The sequence below is a fragment of the Antennarius striatus genome, chromosome 3, assembly GCF_040054535.1.
Source record: "Antennarius striatus isolate MH-2024 chromosome 3, ASM4005453v1, whole genome shotgun sequence".
Classification (NCBI taxonomy): Eukaryota; Metazoa; Chordata; class Actinopteri; order Lophiiformes; family Antennariidae; genus Antennarius; species Antennarius striatus.
The window spans coordinates 22,640,699-22,666,383 of NC_090778.1; the positions used below are offsets into that span (position 1 = coordinate 22,640,699).

General features: G+C 42.6%; 1 protein-coding gene across 5 annotated transcripts; it reads right to left on the reverse strand.

Annotated features, from left to right (window-relative positions):
* Window positions 1-36: 36 nt before the first annotated feature.
* Window positions 37-25,290, reverse strand: acacb (acetyl-CoA carboxylase beta). Of its 5 annotated transcripts, none has more exons than XM_068311202.1 (54): window positions 25,152-25,290; window positions 23,214-23,787; window positions 20,228-20,360; window positions 20,007-20,145; window positions 19,792-19,901; window positions 19,615-19,696; window positions 19,432-19,530; window positions 19,172-19,281; window positions 18,948-19,058; window positions 18,645-18,854; window positions 18,391-18,561; window positions 18,147-18,308; window positions 17,903-18,066; window positions 16,648-16,798; window positions 16,443-16,546; window positions 16,260-16,341; window positions 16,029-16,174; window positions 15,790-15,940; window positions 15,164-15,298; window positions 14,848-14,994; window positions 14,582-14,770; window positions 14,395-14,495; window positions 14,230-14,318; window positions 14,033-14,157; window positions 13,838-13,951; window positions 10,283-10,396; window positions 10,100-10,189; window positions 9,904-10,022; window positions 9,512-9,535; window positions 8,800-8,940; window positions 8,586-8,685; window positions 8,391-8,498; window positions 8,216-8,272; window positions 7,999-8,040; window positions 7,649-7,864; window positions 7,361-7,516; window positions 5,782-5,985; window positions 5,523-5,678; window positions 5,313-5,435; window positions 4,960-5,229; window positions 4,738-4,835; window positions 4,499-4,619; window positions 4,304-4,414; window positions 3,959-4,102; window positions 3,759-3,879; window positions 3,575-3,671; window positions 3,389-3,485; window positions 3,163-3,298; window positions 2,887-3,064; window positions 2,638-2,750; window positions 2,385-2,539; window positions 2,104-2,274; window positions 1,707-1,843; window positions 37-1,476 (listed from the first exon to the last, which is right to left on the reverse strand). In XM_068311202.1, exons 2-54 carry the CDS (start codon window positions 23,765-23,767, stop codon window positions 1,350-1,352), a joined length of 7,305 nt encoding a protein of 2,434 aa, XP_068167303.1. In that variant the 5' UTR covers window positions 23,768-23,787; window positions 25,152-25,290; the 3' UTR covers window positions 37-1,349. The 5 variants fall into 5 exon arrangements, with proteins under 5 accessions (XP_068167303.1, XP_068167304.1, XP_068167307.1 ...); XM_068311203.1 differs by having other exon boundaries at window positions 25,137-25,281; XM_068311206.1 differs by having other exon boundaries at window positions 25,161-25,272.
* Window positions 25,291-25,685: the final 395 nt, after the last annotated feature.

The following is a 25,685-nucleotide window of genomic DNA, read 5'->3' on the forward strand; positions in this document are numbered from 1 at the left end:
CTTTAACAGACAGTCCTTGGCAGAAGACACAGAAGAGATTCTGTACAATAAAATAACATATCATAGCTGGTATTTTTAATGGATATAAGGCAAATTCAGCCATCAAATAAGCATTGTGCTGTGGTAATTATTGACCAACCTGAGTTTAACGAAATATAGCATTATATCAGGGAAATACATACCACCAAACATTAAAAAGAAATTCAAACGAATCACATACAGCATCATAAATGTCTCATTCATAACAGTGTCGACACATAAAACACTATAGGAAGTCTCCAACCTACGAATACAATTGGTTCCGAAAGGTTGCTCATAAACTGAATTGTTCGCAAGTCGTTATTTAATTAATTTCAATCTATAATTATCATTTTAGATCATTATAATTCCATTACTACTCTAATCAAGAAAGTACTGTTCCCCATGACTTACCAAAAACAATTACAGGACATATAAAGAACAGACAAATGAAGTAAAATACTGTAGTACTGTAATGTATCTTTTACATTTATACCTCTGCTGAATAAATTTTATCCTCGGCGGTGTAGAGGCTAAGCCCAGCTAAGTCCAACACTTCACTTCACGTTTGATTACTCTGTTTTATTTCCATTAATGTGTCAATTAACCCGGCCAAAAGTTAACATCAAATAGCAAAACATTCAGAGTTCAGCATTCAGTACTGTGCTTCCAGGCAACTGTAATGCAGCTTATTTGAAATAAACAAATTTAAAAAACTGAATCTTCTGTGTGATCAGCATTTTATCCATTGGAATACTGATAAAAATGTCATAACATTGATGCAGAATGAAACAGAATTAAAGGATACCTCCATTTTCTGGCTTGTAAAACTCATTCTTTTGTATCTTCTTTTACAAATTGATCATAGAATTGACCTACAGTTAAAAATCAACACACACAATATTTTAACCTGAACATGTCGACCTAGTGTAAATAAGAAACATTCAACTTTATGGAGTAAAAATCTAGCCTCAGTAGGTTTCACAGAGGCTATTAAGGCTCACCTAACACTGTATTGCCTTTATGTACAAATACAACCAGTAAAACGTGTTTACGGTCACAGCTGGTGAACACACTGAGCAGCTGAAATCATTGACTACAGTACTTACCACACAAATACTAAAGAGAAGATCAACAGTGAAGCACTGCTAGTGGTGACCACAGAGGAATAAACCAGGTTGTGCATGTATGCAATAGTGCAAAAAGCTGCCCCAACTATGAAACTTACATTTCTTCCTAAAGTTTTACAGTTTCAAACATTTTTCTGAGAAGTAGACTCAAGAAAAGCTTTTAGTTCTTTGTGATAGTACAGTCTGGTGATGCCCCTTAGCTTAACTGGCACTGGTGTTGTCCATGGCTGCAAGCAGATGTGAGAGCTTGGCCCTCTGGGATGGAGTGATATTCTGACTCATGTGGATAATGCAGTCCATGGCTACCTCAGGGTTGTCCTGCAACAGCCTAGATAAGAAAAATAAAACATGATGCAGACAGACAGTGGCTGTTAATCATCCTGAAATAGACCACAGATATAAGTTGTTTGGACAGCTAAAAGAATATGGGAACCTGGCTAGTCAGTTTGGCTGAAGGTTCTATCGATAAAAATGACAAAGACGTGACAAGTGGTCTTTAAGCAATGATGGGATCAATGCAAAGCTAGTGAGTCGACATTAATAGGTCAAGATGTGCACCTGCGGATGTGTTTCAAAGTGTTTTCTCTTTCCAGATATTTGATGTTCTCTCGGATGGCCGATGGAGCGCCGTCCTCTTTAGGCAAATGTCTCTCAAGCCACTCAACCACTGTTTGGTTGTTGTCCCAGAGGTAGGCCTGGAGAAAAAGACAGAAGTGCTTCATCATCATTATATTCATCATCGGTTTCAACGATAACATAAAGAAGCCACATAATTAGAAAAAATGGTTCTGAATTGATTAGAAATTTAACAGGTACGGTAAATAATGCCCTAAAGGTTTCCACCTTTACATATGACCCCTTAGCCCTTGTCTGGCATACTTTACAGGCATATACCTGTATGAAGAACAGTCCAGCAAACTAGCAGAGACAGTTATCTTTGACTGTCATGACATACCTTGACTGTTCCTTCGGTTTCAACAAACCAGCGTCGCAGCATGGACTGCACGTGTCCATCGCTGAGGTCCTTGTTGGCCTTCAGAATGTCACACTTCACCACCTGCTCCAACAGGAGGCGACGCAGACGCCAGTAGAAGAAAGTCCTCACGTTCTTCCAATCCAGAATATCCTGTGAAGAGCATGACGGGACGTGATGACATAACTTCAGAACAGACCTCTAAACACCAATCTCAACTCGAAAAGTATTGATCACATCAGGGAATTGAAGAGTTCACTTACAGTAATGACACCCTTCTCTTGCATCCTGCCTGGGGTATCATGAAGATCTGCAAACTGCACTGCCACCTGGTGGTACATTGGCAAAAGGTATTCTTCCCTTGCTTTGAGCTTTGACTCAACCTCCTTGAGCTGTTTCTCAGACAGCCCTGGAGAAGCTAAAGAAAAAAAACAACCAATTGCCAGATTGGTAGTCAGCATTCCATCGTGTTGGAATTATACAATTAAAGAGAGAGTAGAGAGAAAAAGTGTTCACCAAGTTGCTCAACCAGACCAGTACAGACTGGATCGAGTCTTCTTATGGTCTTCAGTAGGTCCTTTGCCTTGAATTTGATTTCAACTGTACCTTCAGCCTCCAGCACACCACCTCTAAACATTAGAAGAACAACAACAGCAACAACGGGGAGACAACAAAAAAGGTGGAATCCGGTTATCGTGAAGCAGACCCTGTTGCTTATTTTCAATTCAAAATGCAGCCATCTAAAAACATGTCCGCTTCATTTACCTGCTCTCTCTGTCTGCATAGAGCTCCATACACAGCGGGTTGATGGTGGGGTCGATCACTACCCATGAGCCTCCTCTCAGCTCGGCATGCGGTGGGATGTACACCAACACCGGCTGACGGTAACCACGAAGGGCATCCACAATATAAGCCCCAAACTTCAATATCTGGTCATACATATCTAAGTGTGACATCAACAGACACACTTTTCATTTAATAACATAGATCTTAACGTGTGATACAGTCGCTACGCAAACATAATAAGTACACGTTCCATACCTTTCATGCCCCCAGAGAAGCCCCTCCAGTTGGCAAACACCATGAGAGGCAGGCGCTCATGGTTGAAGTCAGAAATGGCTTGAGCCGTTTTAAAGGCTGAATCTGGAAACCAGACCTGGCCAGCCTGCTGCTGAACCTGAGAATCAGCATCAACACACACAAACAGAGGCAGAGGTGAAACTCTCCAATATGTTTAAATCACACATTAGTGATGAGACCGACTCACTTTAGATTCCGAATCCAGGTTTGCAGGATCTGCTGGAACGGTGAACTCGACTGTGCGCGTTTCAACAGCGATGACGCCGAGTGGAATTCCTCCCAACCTGTTTCCATTGAGGCATTTAATGACCATTTTACTTGTAGTCACAAAACAGCCACTTCATGTGTATCTATTGAAAGCAAACAGATTTACCGTGCTCTGCCTACTACCACCGTCTGAGCCCAAGATTCCATGATCTCCATGAAGGAGCCATGATCAAAGAATCCACTCTGCCATGCTCCTCTCTGCGCTAAATGTACAAATACATAAAAGAAAAAAAAATTCAAAAAGGTTTCTTGTTTAAACAAAAAACAAAAGATCTAGAGTTGACCCTAACTCGGGTGTGGTCTCCCGGCCAACATCCAGCGGGGGTCGTATGGTGCTCTTGATGGAATGTATTCTATCTCTCTGTCCACAGGATCTTTACTTGGCATCACAGGCACAGGTGACTGTTGGTTCTGTAAGGAGGAAAAGAAATATAGTTAGTGATCTGAATTGTTTCTCACCTAACAGAAGTAAAAGCCCATTCAGCCTAACCTTTGGCATATAAGAGAGCCACTGGAGGATGGTGAAGACACCCTCAAAGTCATCCGGCACAGTGCTGTGAGTGACCCCATTGTTGTGCATGATCTGGATCCCTCCCAGCTGGTTGTTAGAAGCATAGACTTCTCTGCCCAAAACCTGTAAAGAGTCAGGGACTTAAATTACTGTACAAAAGAATTTTAACTGACAATAAAATCTCACCTCCTGTACCCACAGTTGGTTGATTGTGGATTTTCTACACATATTGCCCCGACATATACTAGTACTCACAATATTCACAACAGATTGCATGCACATCAAAATATCCTTCTTTTTTTTAACCACATTAAACTGACAAACCTTGTTAAGAGTAGCAGCTCCAGTCAGAATAATGTGTGAATTTTCCACCTGAATCACTCTCTGTCCCAAACGGACCAGATAGGCTCCAATTCCAATAGCGCGACACGTAACCTGTGAGAATAAACAGTATATAATCAAACAGTGGTATTCACATGAGAATCTTTTTTCTCAGAGAAGTTAGATGCACATTCTTACCATGCTAATTGTTACTATCTCTTTGTAGGCCTGAGACGATTCTCCGGCAATGGTGCCAGAACCTCTCAGGTTCTCAACTCCAAGCCCATCATTCTTGCCGATAATATCTGTGATGATGTACCTATTATAGACAGATTGATAGAAATATAAAAATATCCTCCAGGCACATTTTGTGCATTTGAAATATTTCAAGTAGCAGAATTTGCAAAATATAAGAAGTAACCAATATTTTATAGTACCTGGACTCTCCACCTTCCTCTACATGGTGACAATGAACAACATTGGTGGAGCTAATTCGTGTGTAGTCCTGTGGTGTCAGGTAAAGGTACTTAAAACCCTGGTGAGATTTGGAAATAATTCAAATGAGACTTTTTTTTATATACTGCTGAAGTATTTTCTGTGGTTGTTTCATCAGTGATCATTTAATGTAAATATTAGGAGAAACACAATTCAGACGACACCTTGTACGGGTCCGTGGGGTCGATCCAGGCCACCTGGAACATGTGTTTGATCTCTTCAGCGAGACCGATGCGAGCCCCACTGTTGGCTGCAATGAAAATGCGGGGGATGCCCTCAGCTCGCGCCAACTCAGACGCCTTGAGGAACAGATCATCCTCTCGAAGACCAAAGGAGCCAATCATGTGAGTGATGTCATTACAGATGACGATGATGTCTCTGCCCTCTGGGTACTCTGGAGTCTTCATTTTCATCTTGAATGCAACTATTCCAACCTGATAAAAAAATTGGGACAGCCATTGTTCATATCACACTGAGAAAGCATGAAATGACTTTTGTACTTTCAAAGAGATCTTACATCATTGTCTCCAGGCAATCGGTTCATCTGCACGAGTCTTCCTTGAGAGTCTAGAACCAGCTCAGCACACATCAGCAAATCTTTAGGGTGTTGGTCCCCTGGGCCCCACAGCTTAAACAGTGCCTATATATGGATTTTCTTTGTTACACGAACATCATAGGTACCACAAACAAGAAGAAAATGCAACGTCACTCAGTCACTTAGCTGTACCTGTCTGAACATCTCAGGAAAGTCATAGACATATGTGGTCCCCAGAGTTTGGGCCTGGAAGCGTTTGGCTTGCAGCAGGTCTTTGGTCACATACGGAGTGTTGATGAACATGCTATGCAGTGGACCTTGCTTCCCTGCATATGATTGGAACATGACCTAAAAAAAGAAAGACATGGTAAACCTGTGATCTCCTGTCACACATTATATGTTTAATACCAGACAATGCCTGATCAAGGTTACTTCAGTCCACTGTCATCACCTGTCCAGAACTTGGGTCGGTGACCTCCTCGTACAGACTGATATCCAAGTAGTAACCAGACTCATTAGTGAGAAACAGGCGAACAGGAATGGCATTCCCTGTTGGGGTTAGACGGATGTTGATCTTCAGCTCAGCCTGCAAGACCCTCAATTTCCACAGACGGCTGCCGTAGCGCATCACCATAGAGCGGACAGACTGCTCAATCTGAAGATAAAAAGAGTAAATCTTTTTTTGAGAGGAGTCTAAATAGTACCTAAAGGTTTTTAGGCGTAGAGTGTTTTCTGCACTATAAGGCTCACTGGATTATAAGGCGCACCTTTAATGAATTGTTTATTTTATGATTTATTTCATATATAAGGCGCACCGGATTATAAGGCGCAAAAAATATTAAAATAGATTTAAAAAACTGATGGCTGTAGTTGCGCTACCCGTCCACTAGCCAGAGCGTTCATGACTGAGTACTTTAGTCGGCTGTGAATGGCCCTATTGTTATTTCAATGAGCCATTCTGAGCCTCATCAAGGAAACCTGATGGCTTGATCACTTTCTTAGAAAGAAGTCAACACGCATATTAAAAAACCTGACATTAAAAACTGGTTGAATTCATTACCAGTCCACTCAGTTCGAACAGGGCGGATTATTTCCTGATCTGACCTTTGAAGCAGCGACGTTCGTCTTGGTTTATTAAATATTGTTTCGATCGATCGGTAGTCCAGTCGGAGGTGAGGTGCAGCTATTTGCTGTCTAAACAATTTTTAACCAGTTTTTAATGTCAGGCTGCTAATTTACTGGCAAATGTGACGCTGTTTTACTCACAGAATTGACTTTAACGTCGCTGCAGACAGAATACACAAGCCTGAATGCGCCCCTCCGCCGCCCGCCCAGAGCTATCAACTACATTTGTAAATCAGTGCAGCACACCAGGTACCGTTGTCTAGCAGTGACTCTGCTCTTGATATTTCAGAAAAGCCTAGAAGTTCAGCTTTGAGGGTCTTTCATTCGCCTTTATGCCAGTTTCTCCATGTGTTTCCACAAACTAACAGAATTGACCGTCATTAGAATCCAGTACTGACATTCGACAATAGCATCTTTTAGACCAATTAACTTTAAAGTGGGTTATTTCCGGCGCCACAGTAGTTGGGAAATACTGAGATCAGTCAGTCTGTCAAACACTATTGATAGAATTGTTGAAAATTCCCAATGTTTTGCTACGTTATCGTAGCCGGTCACCGGTGTTCTCTCAGCAGGCTGCTCTGCCCTCAAACAGCAGGAGTGAGAGTCGGCACTTCGGCGACGCCCCTTGACTACCGTTGTTAGGGGGCGTGGTACTGCCTGAACACTGTCTGAGGGAGCCCCTGGTGACAGTGCAGCATGACTGCCGGCTTTTCCCCCCCAGCGATCTTGTTTTTAACCAATACTAATATTAATATTAATCCATATATGAGGCACATTGGATTATAAAGCGCACTAAGGGATTACGAGAAAATTATAGGCTTTTAGGTGCGCCTTATAGTGCGGAAAATACTGTAGTTTTAGCCATTCATTGAATGTAGACTAGACATAATCTGCTGAATACAGACCTTTGAAGGGTCCATGATGACAGTGGGGACAAAGTTAAGGAAGATATGGTTGCAGTCTGTGCGGACAGTGGTATTACTGAAGGCCACCTCCAACTCATCCATGGCCTCCAGCAGAAGACGTTCACCCTCGTTTTGAAGGTATTCGAAAGAGGCTTCCTGATTGCACATAAAATTACACAAGTAATTTCCTTTATTCTGTTTTATTTCTTTAAAAAAATTAACATAACATGCATAAATGTTGTTTACTTTAAAGAGAATTAAGAAATATTCTATTGTTGCTCTGCTGACCTTTGTAATGAGATCTGAGTGGCGAATAATAGCGCGTATGAAGAAGCGGTAGTCTGTGACCTCAGCTCCCTCCCGCACGCGAGCAGCGCCGAGGTAAAGGTGCATCTTGTGATTGGCGCAGGGAACGGCTTTGAGGTCAAAGTTCCTCATGCGATTCAGCTCCAGCTGAAACGCTAATGCCGGCTCGAGGTTGCGATAAATGCGATCCTCTTGGAACTGAGGAGAAGCACAGGCTGTCAGAGTCATCATCAACTCTGTCAGTTCTGCAGAAGCTCATTGATTGACAGCAATGTGTTTAGAAATTCTGTAATTATGGGATCTATCAAATTGTAGATAAAAGAAGACGTTACCCCATCTCTGGCTCTGAAAGTGAAGAACTTCGGAAATTCTCTCTGTTGCAATGACAGGTCATAAATAAAATAATCATAACAAAGTAAGGAAAAGTAAATGAGTGTGTCTGCTAGAAGCAGTGTGTGTGTGTGTGTGTGTGTGTGTGTGTGTGTGTGTGTGTGTGTGTGTGTAAATTATTAGGAGAGCAAAATGAAAAGTTTGCTTGAAAAGAATTACCTTCTGTGCAACCAGAAAAGTGATTCTCCTGATTCCATGGTCAAAGAGGATTGCTCTCTGTACAAAAAAGAAGCAATTTTCATTTCAATAGAAATCTGAAACAATCCCACGTTCATTACTGTCGTGTGTTATGAATAATGACAGAAGTGTTCAGAATCCAGATAAGAATGCTGACCTTTGATTGGGCAAAAGAAGTGAAGGCTGTAACTAAAGCATTGTCATCTTCTGTGTCCGCTGTCTTTATGGACACATTGATGATGTGGATTGGATTCTCCCTCGTATTCTGAAGGGAAGATGAAATCAGTGGCTGGAGTGAAAGCGAATCTGTATGATTTTTAAAGAGAGACCCCTACTCATCCACGGCACCCACCCTAATAGTTTCCTCCTCATACAGACTAGAGCAGACCTCAGAGACCATTGTGCTTTCCAAGAGTGGTTCTACAAAGCTGGAGAGAACTTCATCAAAATTCCTACAAAACCAGAAAAGAAGCACGTGAAAAAGCATCACCTGCTTTTTTGAAACTTTGAGATAAAAAGCTTAAATGGAAGAGGAAATAAAATTCAATCAAAAAATCAAAAGTGACCTTTTGAAGTCATCAAAACACTGGAAAGCCACCATGGCGCCCATCCGCTGACAGGGTGGATTCAAGGTTCCATCCAGAAAGAGTTCACTGCTTTGACGCCTCAGTTTTAACTGACCTGATCTACTGACTGTCAGAGGAAGCCTAAAAATGTGGAAAAGACAGACAGAAAAAAAGACAAGACCACAGAATGATCAAATAGAGATATCTGTTTTATTTAATTCAAACCAAGAGTTAATAAAGCAAATATGCACAATCTAACTTTAATATAACACAACAATATAACCATAAGAATTATTCACAAAGTTTTTCCACCCTGACATCCATTATTTAGGATTATAATGACATAAATTCAATTAATTCACATACTGATTTGAAATGGATTATGAATTGGATTTTTTTTCTAGAGGAAATGATACTATTTCTAATTTCAAATCAAATATTAAAATCAGATGCTGGAGAATTAAAGCCCTATTCAATAACGTAATCATTAAAATAGCAGCCCTGATTTTGATAGGAATGTGTAATAAAAGAAAATATAACCTCTCAAAAAACAGTTTTACATTTCATATTGAGACAAGAAACAGAGAACTTGTTAAAGTCTTTCCACAAGGAAGAAGGGAACAGCAGTAGAGTCCATTCAGCATGCGTTAATGTGAGACACACACACACACATCTGAATGGTTTGACTGATTGGGGAGGAGCTTTACCCTACCTGTTCAGAGTAGGGCTGCTCCCCCTGAAATAAGATGATCGAAAAATGAATATCAGGAGTGGAGGATTAAAGTGCACCTCTATCTCAAGCCGTTATGATTAGACTACGTGAATTTAAAAGAAGGTATGCACACTCACATTAATGTCCATTGTACAAAAATCATTCATCATTCAGTTAATACAGATGGTTTATGTTGCTCTCTATCTGCACAACAAAGTATATCAATCATTTCATCAATTTATCTTCACTGATCCATCAATATTATGTTTTGGAAGTGGGGGTGTTTCACCAGAAATGTAATAATTAATGAAAACGTGTTATTCATCTGTGGCTCGAGAGTCTTTGCATTTTCCTTCAGTGAAAAAAAAGAAAAGAAAAAGAACAACTGGTACCTGTTTGGATGTGATGACGGCAGCATGAACTGGAAGTCAACAGCACACGTTCCATCCTGCAGCTGGTGATGCTGGATGCTATTCAGCTCATAGGCGATGTAAGCTCGGCGCACATACACCTGAATGTCAAGAACCAACACGTTAGTGTCACTCATTAAAAAAGAGAAACTTCATGTCGTAAATCCACCGACCATACCTCCAAGGCAGCCATGCAGACAACTTGATTGGAGTGGTAAAAGAAATTGGGCAAAACGTCAAATATGGACGTTTCAGAGAGAATCAGTTTCTGTACCGAGGGGGAAAAACATTTTTATAAAAATCAATTGACACATGGATGATAACAAACAATCACAATAAAATTTCTTCAGACAAAACTGACCTTCAGGTTTTCTGGACAAAACTGATGGCCATACATGTCGATGGCTGACAGAAAGATGGACTCCACCTGGTTGTGCCTCAGTTCATACGATGGCAAATGAGATGCAATCAAGACCTATAATTTGAAATATGACATCAAGATGGATGGAATGACCTAATTGAAAAAGTGGGTGCATAATTTATCGAAAGACAAGAACGAGACAAAAAAGATGAAGGAGAAGGAAAAGAAGAAGAGACAAAACTGAAACTCCTATCAATATAATACAAACTGACTTGACTTCAGGTATCCGATCTAATAAATTACCTCTCCAAGGAACCATCACCTTATCGTGGTGGAGTGGTTTGTGTGCCCTAAGGATCCTGGGAGCTATGTTGTCGGGAGTCTTGAACTACTGGTAGGGTCACCCAAGGCAAACAGGTCTCAGGTCAAGGGCCAGACAAAGAATGGTTCAGAAGATCCCATGACAAATCGGAAAGGGAAAAATGTGACCCTGCCCGGAGGAAGCCCGGGGCCCACGTCTGGAGCCAGGCCTGGATGGTGGGCCCGTCAGCGAGCGCCTAGTGGCCGGGTCTGCCACAGGGCCCGGCCAGGCTCAGCCCGAAAGGCAACGTGGACTCTACCCACCCCTGTGGACCCACCACCCACAGGGCAGACTGATGGGGTTGGGTGAGCTGCCATATGGGTGGCAGTGACGACAGGGGGTTACGACAGACCAGACCCAGGCGGCAGAAGCTGGCTTTGGGGACGTAGAATGTCACCTCACTGGTGGGGAAGAAGCCGGAGCTTGTGTTGGAGGTGGAGCGTTACCAGTTGGATCTGGTGGGGCTTACCTCCACGCATAGCCTCGGTTCTGGATCCAAACTCCTGGATAGGGGTTGGACCTTGTTTTAGTCAGTTCAGGGTATTCGGCCTTCTTGGGGTCCCTAAATAGGGTCCTTGAAGGGATCCCTGCAGGGGACTCCATTGTTCTCTTCAATGCACACGTCGGCAATGATGGAGACACTTGGAGGGGCGTGATTGGGAAGAATGGCCTCCCTGATCTAAACCCGAGCAGTCTTATGTTGTTGGACTTCTGTGCTAGTCACAGATTGTTCATAACTAACACCATGTTCGAACACAAGGATGCTCACAAGTGTACCTGGTACCAGAGCACCCTGGGTCGGAGGTCAACGATTGATCTTGTGATCGTATCATCTGACCTTCGACCGTGTGTTTTGGACACTCGGGTGAAGAGAGGGGCAGAGCTGTCAACTGATCACCACCTGGTGGTGAGTTGGGTCCGTTGGCGGAGGAAACCTTTGGATAGACCTGGTAAGCCAAAACGAGTAGTGCGGGTGACCTGGGAACGTCTGGAGGAGGACTCTGTCCGCGAGGCCTTCAATTCACACTTCCGAAGGAGCTTCTCATGCATCCCTGTGGAGGCTGGGGGCATTGAACCTGAATGGTCGATGTTCAAAGCTTCCATTGCTGAAGCTGCAGCTGAGAGCTATGGTCTCAAGGTCTCGGGTGCCTCAAGGGGCGGTAACCCTCAAACACCGTGGTGGACCCCGGTGGTCAGGGAAGCCGTCCGACTGAAGAAAGAGGCCTTCAGGGGCATGTTGTCCCTGGGGACTCCTGAAGCAGGCGCAGGGTACCAACAGGCCAAGAGGACTGCAGCCTCGGCTGTGATGGAGGCAAAACAGAGGGTGTGGAAGGAGTTCGGAGAGGCCATGGAGAAGGACTATCGGACGGCACCAAAGTTGTTCTGAAGGACTGTCCGACACCTCAGGAGGGGGAAACGGGGAACCATCCAAGCTGTATACAGCAAAGATGGGACACTGTTAACTTCGACTGAAGAGGTTGTCGGTCGGTGGAAGGAACACTTTGACGAACTCCTGAATCCAACTACCCCAATTGACCCGTCCTCTGTTGTAGAGGCAGAGCTGGAGGATGATGGTGGATCAGAGTCAATCTCTTGGGGCGAAGTCACCGAGGTAGTTAAACAACTTCATGGTGGCAAAGCCCCGGGTGTTGATGAGATTCGCCCAGAAATGCTGAGGGCTCTGGGTGTTGAGGCGCTATCATGGATGACACGCCTCTTTAACATTGCGTGGAATTTTGGGACAGTACTGAAAGAGTGGCAGACTGGGGTGGTGCTTCCTCTTTCTAAAAAGGGGGACCAGAGGGTGTGTGCCAACTACAGGGGCATCACAATCCTCAGCCTCCCTGGGAAAGTTTACTCCAAGGTACAGAAAAGGAGGGTCCAGCCGATTGTCAAGCCTCGGATTGAGGAGGATCAATGTGGGTTCCTGTCCTGGTCGTGGAACAACAGACCAGCTTTTTACTCTCAGAGGGATCCTAGAGGGGGCTTGGGAGTATGCCCATCCAGTCTACATGTGTTTTGTAGACTTGGAGAAGGCGTACGATCGGGTCCCCAGGGATATACTGTGGGAAGTGTTGCGGGAGTATGGGGTGAGGGGGCCTCTCCTCACTGCCATCCAATCCCTGTACGCCCAAAGTGAGAGCTGCGTTCGGGTTCTCAGCAGTAAGTCGAACTTGTTCCGAGTAGCTGTTGGCCTTCACCAGGGCTGCGCTTTATCACCAATTCTGTTTGTGATTTTCATGGATAGGATATCGAGGCGTAGTCGTGGTGAGGAGGCTTTACAGTTTGGTGGCCTAAGGATTGCATCACTGCTTTTTGCAGATGATGTGGTCCTGTTTGCGTCATCGGCCTGAGACCTGCAGCGCTCATTGGTCAGGTTTGCAGCCGAGTGTGAAGCAACGGGGATGAGGATTAGCGCCTCCAAATCTGAGGCCATGGTCCTCAGCAGGAAACCGGTGAACTGCCTTCTCCGTGTGGGGAATGAGGTCCTTCCACAAGTGAAGGAGTTTAAGTACTTTGGGTCCTGTTCACGAGTGAGGGAACAATGGAATGTGAGATTGGACGGAGAATTGGGGCAGCAGAAGCGGTATTGCAGTCGCTTTACAACACTGTTGTCACAAAGAGGGAGCTTCGCCGAGAGGAGAAGCTCTCCATCTACCTTTCAATCTTCGTTCCTACCCTCACCTATGATCATGAGCGATGGGCCATGACCGAAAGAACGAGATTGCAGATACAAGCGGCTGAAATGGACTTTCTCAGGCGGATAGCTGGTGTCTCCCTTAGACATAAGGTGAGAAACACTGCTGCTCGTGAGGGAGTAGAGCCGCTGCTCCTCCGCGTGGAAAGGAGTCCGTTGAGGTGGTTTGGGCATCTGGAGCGGATGCCTCCGGGACGCCTCCCTAGGGAGGTGTTTCTGGCACGTTCAGCTGGGAGGAGACCTCGGGGCAGACCCAGGACCAGGTGGAGGGATTAAATCTCAACACTCGCCTGGGAACGCCTTGGGATCCCCCAGTCAGAGCTGGTGGATGTGGCCGGGGAAAGAGAAGTTTGGGGCTCCCTGTTGAAGCTGCTGCCCCCACGACCCGACTACGGATAAGCGGTGGAAGATGGATGGATGGATAAATTACTTTAATGGAAAACAATACATTAAAAACGATCAGCACAGCACATAGCTGGGATACATGTGGTCTCACCTGTCTGGCTCTCAAAGCCACCTTTGAGTTCTCCATCTTGCTAAGCTGTGTGAGCTCATTCAGAATGGCCATCAGCTCATCTGCTAGTGTGGAATCCCTTCCACATAGCTGGTCCTACACAGGGTACAACGTGTCTTTCAGCAAAACGTCAACATTAAGCAGATTGTTTATGCATGCTGGGGTTGACTGCCTTACTATGAGCATTGTGACCAGGATGTTTTTCTTGGAGACTTGAGCATGTGAGAAGATGTATTCCAACACAGGACTCATGTCAGGTTTATGCTGCTCTCTCAGGTGGAAAACACACTTGTCATAATGAGCTGCGAGAAGAATTAAGTGGTGTCAAAGAAAGATTTGGAGTTTTCATACAGAGCTTAGTGTATTTTTGTCACCTTGCTGAAACTGTATCTCCACTTGCAGGTATCGCTTCAGCAGATCGAGAACCACATTTTTCGTGTAACCACGTATTCCACTGCGATACCTGAGAGAAACATATTCAAATGTGCCAATGCAATATCAATAATATATATGATTTTTTCCGCACTCAGGAAACCAACCTCTGTACCAGCTGAACAATACTCTGAGTGTTCATGAAGAACACTTCTCGGTCAGCTTTCCTCTGCAGGGTCGCTGCATGGCTGTCTAGAACATTTGCAATCTGGAATAAATGAAGGGAAATCATATTATAACGGAAATAGAGTTTTATTTTAATTTTAGAACTCAGTCATGTCACAGTGTACTCACCCTTTGACTAGGAAACTGGCAGAGGACAGAGGTGATGTTACTCGCGTATTGGACCATGATTTTCCGGATGTTTTTTTCCACACTAGCAGGAATGCGACTCGCCACACTCGTCATGATCTCCTGGAGTTCCAGCAGCGGAAGTGAGGGGTCTCTCAAAGTTTTCATCAGGATGTTCAGCCACTCTTTCAGCTGTAAACATGAACATGTACAAAGAATGAATGAAACTGAGAACGACACGCTGCGGTGGCACAAACTCTGCTGCATACCTTGCTGGTGAAGTAGGGCTCTTCAAGACAGTAGCCATCCATGACTTTAACTAAGTTTTCCAGCACACTGTGGAACACCTGGTGGAGCTTTTCCCCCACCATGGGCAGCGGTTGTTGTGGTGGCAGTGTGGCCGTGTTGAGCTCCACCTGTGACAGCAGGCAAAAGGAAACAGATGACCCATTACCCATTTGTTTATGCAGTATTTTAATTAATAAATCTGCACAAACTCAAGTTAAAAAGTCCTTAATAGAATATTGTAGGACTATTATAAAATGGTATGAATTATAATTAAACAATCAGAAGTCCCTGAGTTACCCGATGCACACTGCTGGGGTCATCCAGGTCCATGCGCGCCACCACACAGCCAGGCTGCAGTACTGCACCGTGTCTCTTGACAAAGTGAATACAACCAGACTGCTGCACGGTCAATGTCATCACCATCTTCATCACCTGAAAGCAGGCAGTCAATAAACATACAAAAGACATGTCATGTCATCAGTTTTGAAATGAAGTGAAAATGAAATTAACTTTATTAATCCCCATAGGGGAAATCATTGTCCACTCTAGTTATATTGGTAGTTACTCACATGTGTATATATGTGTGGGTACAGGCCAGTAACACAAACACACACACACACACACACACACACACACACACACGAGGGGCCTGTAAGTATGCAAGTGATGGGGAGGTAGAGTGGCGGGCAGCTCCGTCATAGTGCGCCTCAGCAGCTTATAAAGGGGATGGTGCCTTGCTCAAAGGCGCCTCCGCTATGCTCGAGAGGTGAACTGGCACTTCTCACTACCAGTTCACACTCCAAAATTACAGCGTTCTGCACAACATGGGTCCAAGCCCAAGACTTAGTGGACTGAGTTACTGCCGCCTAGTTGTTAAAACTGCCGCGACATGCACACACACACGCACGCACCCACACACACACCTCAATCTCTGCATAGATCTCTCCTGCATTAATGTGATGTCCATCTTCAATCATGTACTGCAGCAGTTTGCCAGCAGACGGTGACTTCAGCACCGTGGGATCCTTCTCCTTCTCAAATACACAAGTCTTGTTGCCAACAGTGATGCGGTAGCTGTGAACATTAAGTAATGCCAATGAAAACTAGTTCAACTAATGAAACATGATGATGAATCCAGGCGTGCAGCTCCGTGAACACTTGCCTGTCCACTTCCTCCTTCATGTAGGTGGTGTGGCTGCTGCCGTCGTAGGACAGCAGAAGGCCACCATCACTCAGCCTGTGGACGTCAATCTCGATGTGGGATCCGTTCATAATAATGACATAAGTTGTTGGAGACTGGCGAGCCACCTTCAGGCAGAAGCAGTGATAATTTATTTGTTTAAAGAATGTAAAAATTCATTGAAGAAAAGTGTGAAGAACATAAAGCAGAAACCTTGAGGCAGTACTTCACTCCATCGTAAATTAAATCAACATTGACAGAGTTGAGGAGACTGGCTGCAGGCAGGACTTGGCCTCTGTAGGTGAAGCAGTTAATGTTAGTGTGAGTAAATTATACAAACAAACACAAGATAAGAAGGTAGCGGCGCATTGATTGCATGGGACTGTGTACGCTCACCTTTCCAGCGAGTGCAGGAAGTCAGACATGCTCTTCTGGAAGCTGGCATCAGCTACATGCAAAGCCCCACAAACTATGCCCAGCATGGTGTCTGGTCTTTCCGCCTGCAGGGAGAGCGAAACGCTTCTTGAAGACATTGTAAAGTACTTCAGGAACCTCGACCCAGGTTGTGTACTGGTGAGACATGAAGTCTTCAGTCGCCTACCTGTACTTTCTCTGCTATGAGATGATCCAGCCAGCCAGTGTCGATGTCGTTGTTTCTGAAGCTTTCAGTCTCTAATAACTTAATGAGGTATTCGACTGTGGTCCTGAAGTCACCTCTGATGGACAGCTCCTTCATGGCCACAACCATGTTCCTGAAGCACATGACAGTTACTACACCTGATTACAGGAAACACAACGCAATTTAACTTCATCCACCAAAGAGGTTCAGTCTTCCCTCCTTTATTTTCTGACTGTCAGTAGAGCTACAAAAAAACTACTCCTAGATACTAAAAATATCACACAGATGTCGAGCCATCCATTAATACCCACACATCCTCACAACCATGCCGGAAGATGCTGCATTGATGGACTGATGGGCCCAAATTCAGATGAAGTACACATCAAATGACACAGTTAGAGCAGAGAAGAGAGACAGACAGAAATACACTTATGTTAATAATTTAACTAAAATATATCCAGACAGGTGATACATAGAATAAAAGTGGAGACACAGAGGCAGTGTATTTAATCAGCAGATTGGGCAGGCCTAGTCATAAAAACTATGATTCTGATTAGCAGCGGACGGGCTGTGGGTCCATAGTGTAAAGTGTAAAAAGTGTAAAGACCCTACCAAGACACAGGGAAAGTCTAATCTAGGACTGAAAGGCAAATTTTTCAAGATAGTTTCACCTCATAATGTGACTCCTTGAACATGAAAACCTTCCTCTATAAATGGAATCACATTTCTACGACTATGAGATTGTCATTCATTCAAGAACATTTTCATTTCAGTAAAGTTGGGGGTTTTTTGGCACGAAGATTCCCCAAATTTGAAACAAAACGTTCCTCATCTCAGATCTCTATTATTATTCATTGTCTTGCTGTATTTTATGCTATACTTACATATTTTACATATTCCTATGATGGTCATTCAGTTATTCAAAATAAATTCTATATCCAGATGATGAACTAAAAAACCAACGTCTAACAGACAACATTCTACATTTCTACAGATTTCAATATAAATTTGCTCTAAAGTAACTGCTTTATAAGAAAATGTGTCTTGTGTAATTGCTTTCTAGGCTATTTATCATATTGTTGGCAGGGCACAGTGTTTTCAACTTTGTTCTATTATATAATGGGTAGTTACATCATAAGGTAAGATACTGCATTGCTGGAGGTTATGTCAGACTCAACACCCAAAAGTGTTAATTGTTAAAGATCACGTCTCATTAGAAGAAAAACAAAACGCTTACGAAATGGCTTCTTCTCGGTTCTCTCCCCACGAAAAACAGTGTCCAAACTGTGAGTCTGCAAACTCATGCAGACCTCCAGTTGCAGCCACGCTGAAATAACCCCAGACGTTTTTGCTGCTGCGGAAGTTCAGCTCCTGCACGGTGCCCGAACTGGGTTTGAACCCCTGTGAATTAAGAGGACAGGTAAGCAGCGCAAATGACAAGTTCGGAGAAAAGTTGTGTGTTTGATAAAAGTGAAAGTTACCTCATCTGGATTTTCACTGGTGATCCGGACGGCTATGACATGTCCTCTTGGGTTTGGCGTGCAGTGTGGAGTCTCAAAGTTAATGACAGTGTCACCCCAAGGAGACTCTCCATACAGCATACGGATGTCCTTGATTCTATGAAGGGGGATGCCCATTGCAATCTATCAGAGATGACAGAGTTAAAATGGTAGTCTAACGTTGATGGCGCTCTAATAACTATTTGTGCTCAATGACAGATTTTACCTGAAGCTGTGCAGCAGGGAGGTTCACATCTCCAATCATCTCTGTACAGGGATGTTCCACCTGCAGTCGAGGATTCAGCTCCAGGAAGTGGAAACTTCCATCTTCAGAGAAGAGATATTCCACCGTACCTGCGCTCACGTAGCCCACCATCTTTGCCAGTCGCACAGCGTACTGAAGAGACAAACAAAATGGTGACAAAAAAAGTTTGAATCCGGTGTTAATTATGATGGGAATATAAATACAGGCACCCTCACCTGCTCCATTTGCTCGAATGTGGATGGAGCCGCTATGGTGGCAGGAGCCTCCTCTATGATCTTTTGGTGCCTCCTCTGGATGGAGCAATCTCTTCCAAAAAGAGAGATGGCATTCCCATACTCGTCAGCCAGAATCTGAACCTCAAGGTGTCTCGCATGCTGAGCTAGTTGCATGATGAAGATTGGAGAGCCAGGTACTTCTGTCTGAACCTTCACTCAAAACAAAACAGACACATATTTAAATCACATTCCACTAAGAGTTCATCCTCAGTCAAGCGTTAGGCAGTAAAGTATGACACAAACTTGTCTGAAGAGACCAGGAAAATCTTCAGAGCGTTCTACTTTCCTGATGCCCTTTCCGCCTCCACCCTCAGAGGCTTTGATAACAACTGGATACCCAATTTTATCCGCTTCCTGCAAAGAAACACAACAAAAAACTCAACAGAGCTAAAAATACAAGCATTTTTTTGAAAAAAGAAGCCAATGTGTAGATATGTGATTAAAATGGGTTCATCAAATATGCTCACCTTCAGTCCATCCTCTACGTCCTGAACGCAGCCCTGTGAGTAGATGTCGGAGGGAACACTGATGACATTGCCCATCAGTTGGTCCTCCTCGGCCCAGTCCACTCTCAGACCTGGAGACCATGACAAGCAAAGGTTTGAGCATTAAAGCATCGCATTCCTGCTAAACAGGTGCACAGACAAGAACTTCATGATCAAATAAAATTAAGATTGTATTGATGTACATTATGTAAATTTTAAAAGCATGAAAGGTAAAGCAGCACCTGATCCACTCCATGGTAGTGTGGGAATGTCAGCACTCTGAGCCACTATGGAAGAAGCCACCTTATCCCCCAGAGCCCACATGGCCTTACTGGATGGACCTGGGAGATTTTACAATGGGATTTGAAACAGTGACACTATTACAATTAAGACTAACGTCAACATTCTGTAATGTGGATTTTTACCTAAAAATGATATTCCTGCTTTGTCCAACAGCTCAGGCAGTTTGGGATTTTCAGAAGCGTGACCCCATCCAGCCCAGACAGCCTGGCACCAGTGACGCACACGTCATCAGTTATCAGTTGTTGTTTTTTTATTTTAACATTAAGAACACTACTGCTTGTGCCAAAGGTGAAAAGTACCTGCACAAGGATTCTTTTAGCAATGTCCACTATCAGCTCCACATTGGCATAGTTGTTATTGTTGGGCCCACCGGGCACGGGAACATAATGGTCTGCCATTTTAATGTATTCTGTAAGGGAAAGGTTTAGATTTTTTTCAACATAAGCACACTGAGACAATTGTTTGTTAATAACAGTAATCATAAAATAACTACAAGTATCACATTCACAATTACCTGCATTCGCTTTCAGGTCTTCAGGGGTGACCATGACCACAAAACGGATCGTTCTTTCATTGCGAAACATTTCGTAGGACCAGCGACGGATGGAGCGCATACATTTGACTGCAGCTATGCCATTGTTAGCAATCAGCACCTGGAATAGTATCAGACGCCACTTGTGTAGTTTGGACAAACACAGATAATTGGATTTTGCGATATCGTTAGGTGATCCTTACTTTTTCAATGACGCGAATGCCACCGAACCGGGTGACAAACTCGGCTGGAGAGGCGACAGTGAAGTCTCTGTGTAGATCCATCGTTCTGTGTTCACGTCCTTTCTTCACCAAGTGAAGACCAGACATGCTAGGCCTGCAGCGAAAATCTCACAACTTACTTTGTTGTCCAATAAAAAAGCAAAACAGCATTATGCTTGGGCGTGAGTTCAAATTGCAAAATAATGAGGAGGCTGCATCCACCAAAACATCACAACCCTGGTAGTTTATAAAAACACACACTGGAGAGATCCTCAACAAACATGGTGGTAAAAACTAACAAGAGAGAAACAACAGATCTGAAAAAAAAAAAAAAAAGGCAAGTCAAAGTTCAGTCTCTCTCAGTCGTAGACAGACTAGGGACCAGTCTACTACTACTTCATACTACTTTCTGACATTATGTACAAATTTAGCCAAAACATCAACTCCTCTGACTTGAACAGTTCACAGAATTGTGTTATTTCATCTACCTGAGTAAGGTTTACGTTATCACCCAGTGTCCTTTTAATGGGACCTCCACCAGCTGAGACAAATTATTATGACACACTGGACCTCGGCCAAATCAGCCAATAAAGCTGTTCCAATTGGTTATAGCAGTAGTATTAATACAAATGCTGTACTTATAACACATGAAATGCATCAATCTGGCTCATATTAATGATATCTGGCAATATATCATTGATTTCCGGGTTTCAATGTTTTATCAATACTATTCTGTAAACATCAAGACTATTTGAGAAGTTTGAATTACCATTATCAGTTTCAATTTGAGATTATATAGAGTAGGATGTGATTACTGTAATTGGAATTGACCTTTATGTTTATTGGGATTTTAACAGATAATTATGTTCATGCTGTGCTATTAGATGATTGCACATAGTAGACGAGCTGATTATTAATAGAGAATAATAGAGTCCAGAAGTTTTTTTTTAACTCTAACATCAACAGCGACGCCAATCAGAAACAATTGCCGTCAGTGTTATTTTGTGACATAAAATTTATAAGGTCAGTTTTAATGATCCAAAATGGAATAATCTCTTCTGGTTCCCAATTTGTCTGGAAATATCTGCTAGATCAAAACTATGGCTAATTATAAGATGCAAAAGTAATAAAACTGAACTTTATTGACATAGAAGTCATAACGTTTGACAACTGTTAGGATCTAAATATCACCACAGAACGATGCAACTCTATAACAAATAGACCACAATATATTTTTGGAACACATTTACATTAAAACATCAAATGCAAGAGTAAATATTCAGTGTTCTGGAAGATGCAATTTGAATCGATACTGTAATAACTTTCAATATTTTTCCAAACCTTTATGATCTGCTGGCTCATACCTCGTTCAATCCAACGTCTTGTTTCTATTGCACCGCAAAGCATGTTATGAAAAGTCTGTTCAGATATCCCTCAGAAATACCCATGTTGCACCAGTGAGCAACAACATGAAGCGGAAGTGCAGTTTTGTCTTCAGCGTAATGAACTTTAAACTTAACTCTGACTGATCACTCAGGAACAACAGATTACACTCTTGTTATGCAGATAGTTTTTGATAACCTTATCCAGTGTTCTCCTCATCCCCCGATGTTTTCCCTTCACAGGAGGAATAACAGGACAGACCTACTTCACTGAACAAACAAGCAGCTGCACATAAACCAAAAGCAGCTGAACATGTGCAAACACTTATTCTGCTTACGGTCCCCTCTCCATGATTTTTAAATTTACAGTGTTTTCTTATTTCATCATACTTCTATGCCCAAAGACGAGATCTGCTTGGTTACATAACTACAGCATGGTCCCAGGAGCCTCCTTCCCATTCACAAACACATGTTGCTTAACCATATATCTATGAACACACAATCTATTTCTGTATGTTTTCATTCTTCTTGAGCTGTAAAGATGTGATAAAGTCTCGATGATAAAATCTGCAGCTAAATACTAAAACTAAAGAAAACCGTATTCAACATTCCGTGGCCCTAACCTTCAGAGATATGGGAAAAAAGTGACTTCCCTCCATTGAGTGATTTGTTATACTGTCCCACGTGCCTGATTAGTGACACCAGGTTTTACTTTGAGCCCAAAACAAAAAGACCTCTACAATATTTCTTCTATCTCTTATCCCTCCCACATATGAAGCCATGTAATCTACAGATTCCCTGTGACAGATCACAAACTGTACAGGGCCAAGAAACAGCATTCACTCCACTTCATTTATAAAAGAAAGCAACCGGAATCCAAGCAGACCCTGTAGCTTAGTGTTAAATGCAGTAAAAAAGGTCTTCTTTTTTGCAGCAAATATTTAATCTGAGCTTCAAACCAGTGCATCTAATGTTGAGTTGTGTCATATAGTAGAGTAAGAAGTCTTATTATCTCCTATTCATGATGTTTCCCACAAGACGCACTTCAATCCACCATAGCATGTCAAATTGAGTTTATGGATAATCTGTGAAATGAAACCACTGGCCCACAATGATATGATATACCCTTGCTTAATATAAACAGAAGTCTGCACTGCAAAAAGAGCAAACAATAGTGTTAAAACTAAAAATGCATGGAGGATTAAAGTGGGTTTTTTCCACTGTACTGTAATCTAGAGATGCATCGCAGTTCAACATCACCTGGTTCAATTCTAAGAATAGAGCTGAAGTGTTTGGCACGCAACAACCGTAAATTCAGACCGGTAAAAGCCGTCAGGTGATGAAACACAGCATGTGGAGAAAGGACACAAGGAGAATAATGGCGTGTCACTAGAGTGGATGTACAAAACAACTCTGTTTATATTTAGACTGATATTTGGCACGAGTAAAATGTTTCAGAGTCATATGGCAGAGTGAGAACCTCCAGATCCGACTTCTCCACAATGTGTAATCACATGGACTTAGAGAAACATACATTATTCTAGAGAGTGAACACTGAATTTACTGAGAGAGAAACAAGGTCTTACTTCATGCCTGAGGAATTGGATGGTGGTGATGCAGACGACATCTGCTGGGGAGAAGCTTTGTGGGTGCAGGCTGGTAGCTGTGTTGCACCACTTGGAGGTTTGTTAACCAGTGGCTCTTCATCTGAAGAATTATCCTCTGATGCCCCAAGAATGAACTTGAGGCGTTCTTTTGCCTCAGGCCCTGAGCTAAATTTTGGCACATTGGTTTTGGAAGGTTTCTGAGTGGTCGATGGCATTGATGGCTCCTTTGTATTAATCACAGGAGACGACTGCAAAGCCTGCCTGTCCACTGTTTTGACTTTAAGATCTGAAGAGACACTGGAAACTCGAGTTCTGCCAAACTCAATCTGTTCTGAGGTAGTAGAAACTGTTGACTTGGAATGTTTGTCTGGATGAGGGGATTTTTTAGTTGGCATACCCTCTTCAGGTGCAGACGGGTCACAGCCAGATGGAGGGTCTTCTCCTTTCAGGGGCATTGCTGCTGTTGTGGTATTAACCCTCCACAGTAGCAAAATTACCCAGAGGATTAATCCCAAAACTGCCAAGATGAGCATTCACAGACATTCTCCTGGAACTACAACAACAAAACAAAGACTGATATTAATACATACTAATACATACTATTATTCATACATGATCATGTTATTCCATGATCATGGAATATACAATTCAACGTTCTAATGACTTTGTAACAAATGGATAAAATCGGAATTTGACCAATTCCTTTATCAAACAAATATACATCATATTCCATTACACTGTTACATTATGCTATTAAATTGAAATCAATCAAAAGACCCTGCATCATATGTACAGTACTTTTTTTGCTGAGTTATATGCCTTTGAGTGTAGTCCGAGGACATTTCTGTCGTGCTGTTTGGAGGTTAAAAGTATTCTCAGGTCAGGGGCGTGCTGCGTAATATGAGATAAGACCTGTGGCCTCAACTTCCATAGGTAGAAGGACTTATTTTGCTTCTGGCTGGACAAGGTTACAGCAGTGGGACAACTCTTTTAACAAATAGAATAAAGCATTTATATATATGTGTGCGTGTATATGTGTATATATACACACACACACACACACACACAAATGTGTCTATACGTGCTCAAGTTATCCAGTTTAATATGTCAGCATGTTCAGGCAGGCAACATTTCCAAGCTGGCCTCCGGTGAGCATACTGTTGGTGACAGCTGTCATGAGAGCCAAGTGTAGACTGAGGGCTGAGGAGGAGGAGGCACATTCAGTCTTCATGAGTATTTGAAGGTAAAAATGTGAAGTGAAAAAAAAAGTCTATTCTAAATAACAACCAAAGCTCTTATCTAAAAAAACAAAACATATAGATATTTTGATATTTTCTTTGTGTAAAAAAAACAAAACAAAACAGAAAACATTTAGCACAGAGAAAAGATGACATTTGACCTTTGGCAATCAGTTTTCAAAATAAAAAAGGAATGAGAAATCATTTCTCAGGAGATGAAAAATATTTGAGAAAATTTCTCTATAAAAATAATTTTCTCATTTTTAGTTTTTTATGTGTCCGGGGTTGTTTTTTTTTGTTTTGTTTTGTTTTGTTTTTCCACTGAAAAATGTGTCATTTATTAACGCTAACTTCAATCCACAATTAACTGTATACAAAACATGTATATATACAAGCAGGAAGTCTAAACCCAGCAAAAAAAAACAGGGACATGTTTTGTTTTTTTTACCGACATGATGTCCATCACTGTCAATACAGATATGATAAATTATTCATGTACATTTACAAAAGCGTTATTAACCGTTATTTAGGTGTTAATAAACACTCACCACTACAGATAACGGACGGCGCAGCTTAGTCGTCCTGCTCAACTGTTACACACCAGGCTAATCAGTTAGCTGACAAAGAAATCACCGATCATCTTGCACAACTTCACAAAACTCACAAAAAGTAGAATTACTTTCTTTACTTGTTGTCCCGCAGTAAAGCCACAGTGACACGCAACTCCCCGAATGCGAAAGCAGTCCACAGCCTCACTACTGTTGTCCCTGTGAGTGTCCGACAACCGTGGTAAGCTTCCCTCAATTCGTGTAGTAAACATGTGTGGGTTGGAAGGGGGGTGGGACTTCAAGCTCCGCCCAGGAAGACGGACAACTTTCGAAGATCGTATATAGACAAGAGTTTTCATATGTCTTTGAAAATGTGTGCAATAAATCGATTTATTGGGCGTTAAACGAAGGCGCCGTTAATTGAAACACTAATTTCAGCGTAATTAAGGGTCGCACAACTCAAGACAGTTGCGTGCCTCTGAAAATCAGTACAGTAGTACCCTCACGAAAGTGTGGCGCTAGCTTCTTTGTTCACTCAACTATGTTCTAGTACAGAAGTGTTATTTTGTTGTGTTATTTTGTGTTGCCATAAAATAACATGGGTCTTTTACAGATTACTTTTGAATACTTTTGACATTTTTAGTGTGAGACTACTTTACATCTGA

What these genes read in the sequence shown, in the direction of transcription:
- acacb (XM_068311202.1), bottom strand. Translation starts at nt 23,767, where the DNA reads ATGCTCATCTTGGCAGTTTTGGGATTAATCCTCTGGGTAATTTTGCTA. An exon ending in AGCAGCCCTACTCTGAACAG is followed by an intron (nt 8,941 to 9,511) that starts GTAGGGTAAAGC and finishes CCACATTTTTAG; the next exon opens with GCTTCCTCTGACAGTCAGTA. An exon ending in ACTTTGAAACACATCCGCAG is followed by an intron (nt 1,477 to 1,706) that starts GTGCACATCTTG and finishes TTTCTTATCTAG; the next exon opens with GCTGTTGCAGGACAACCCTG.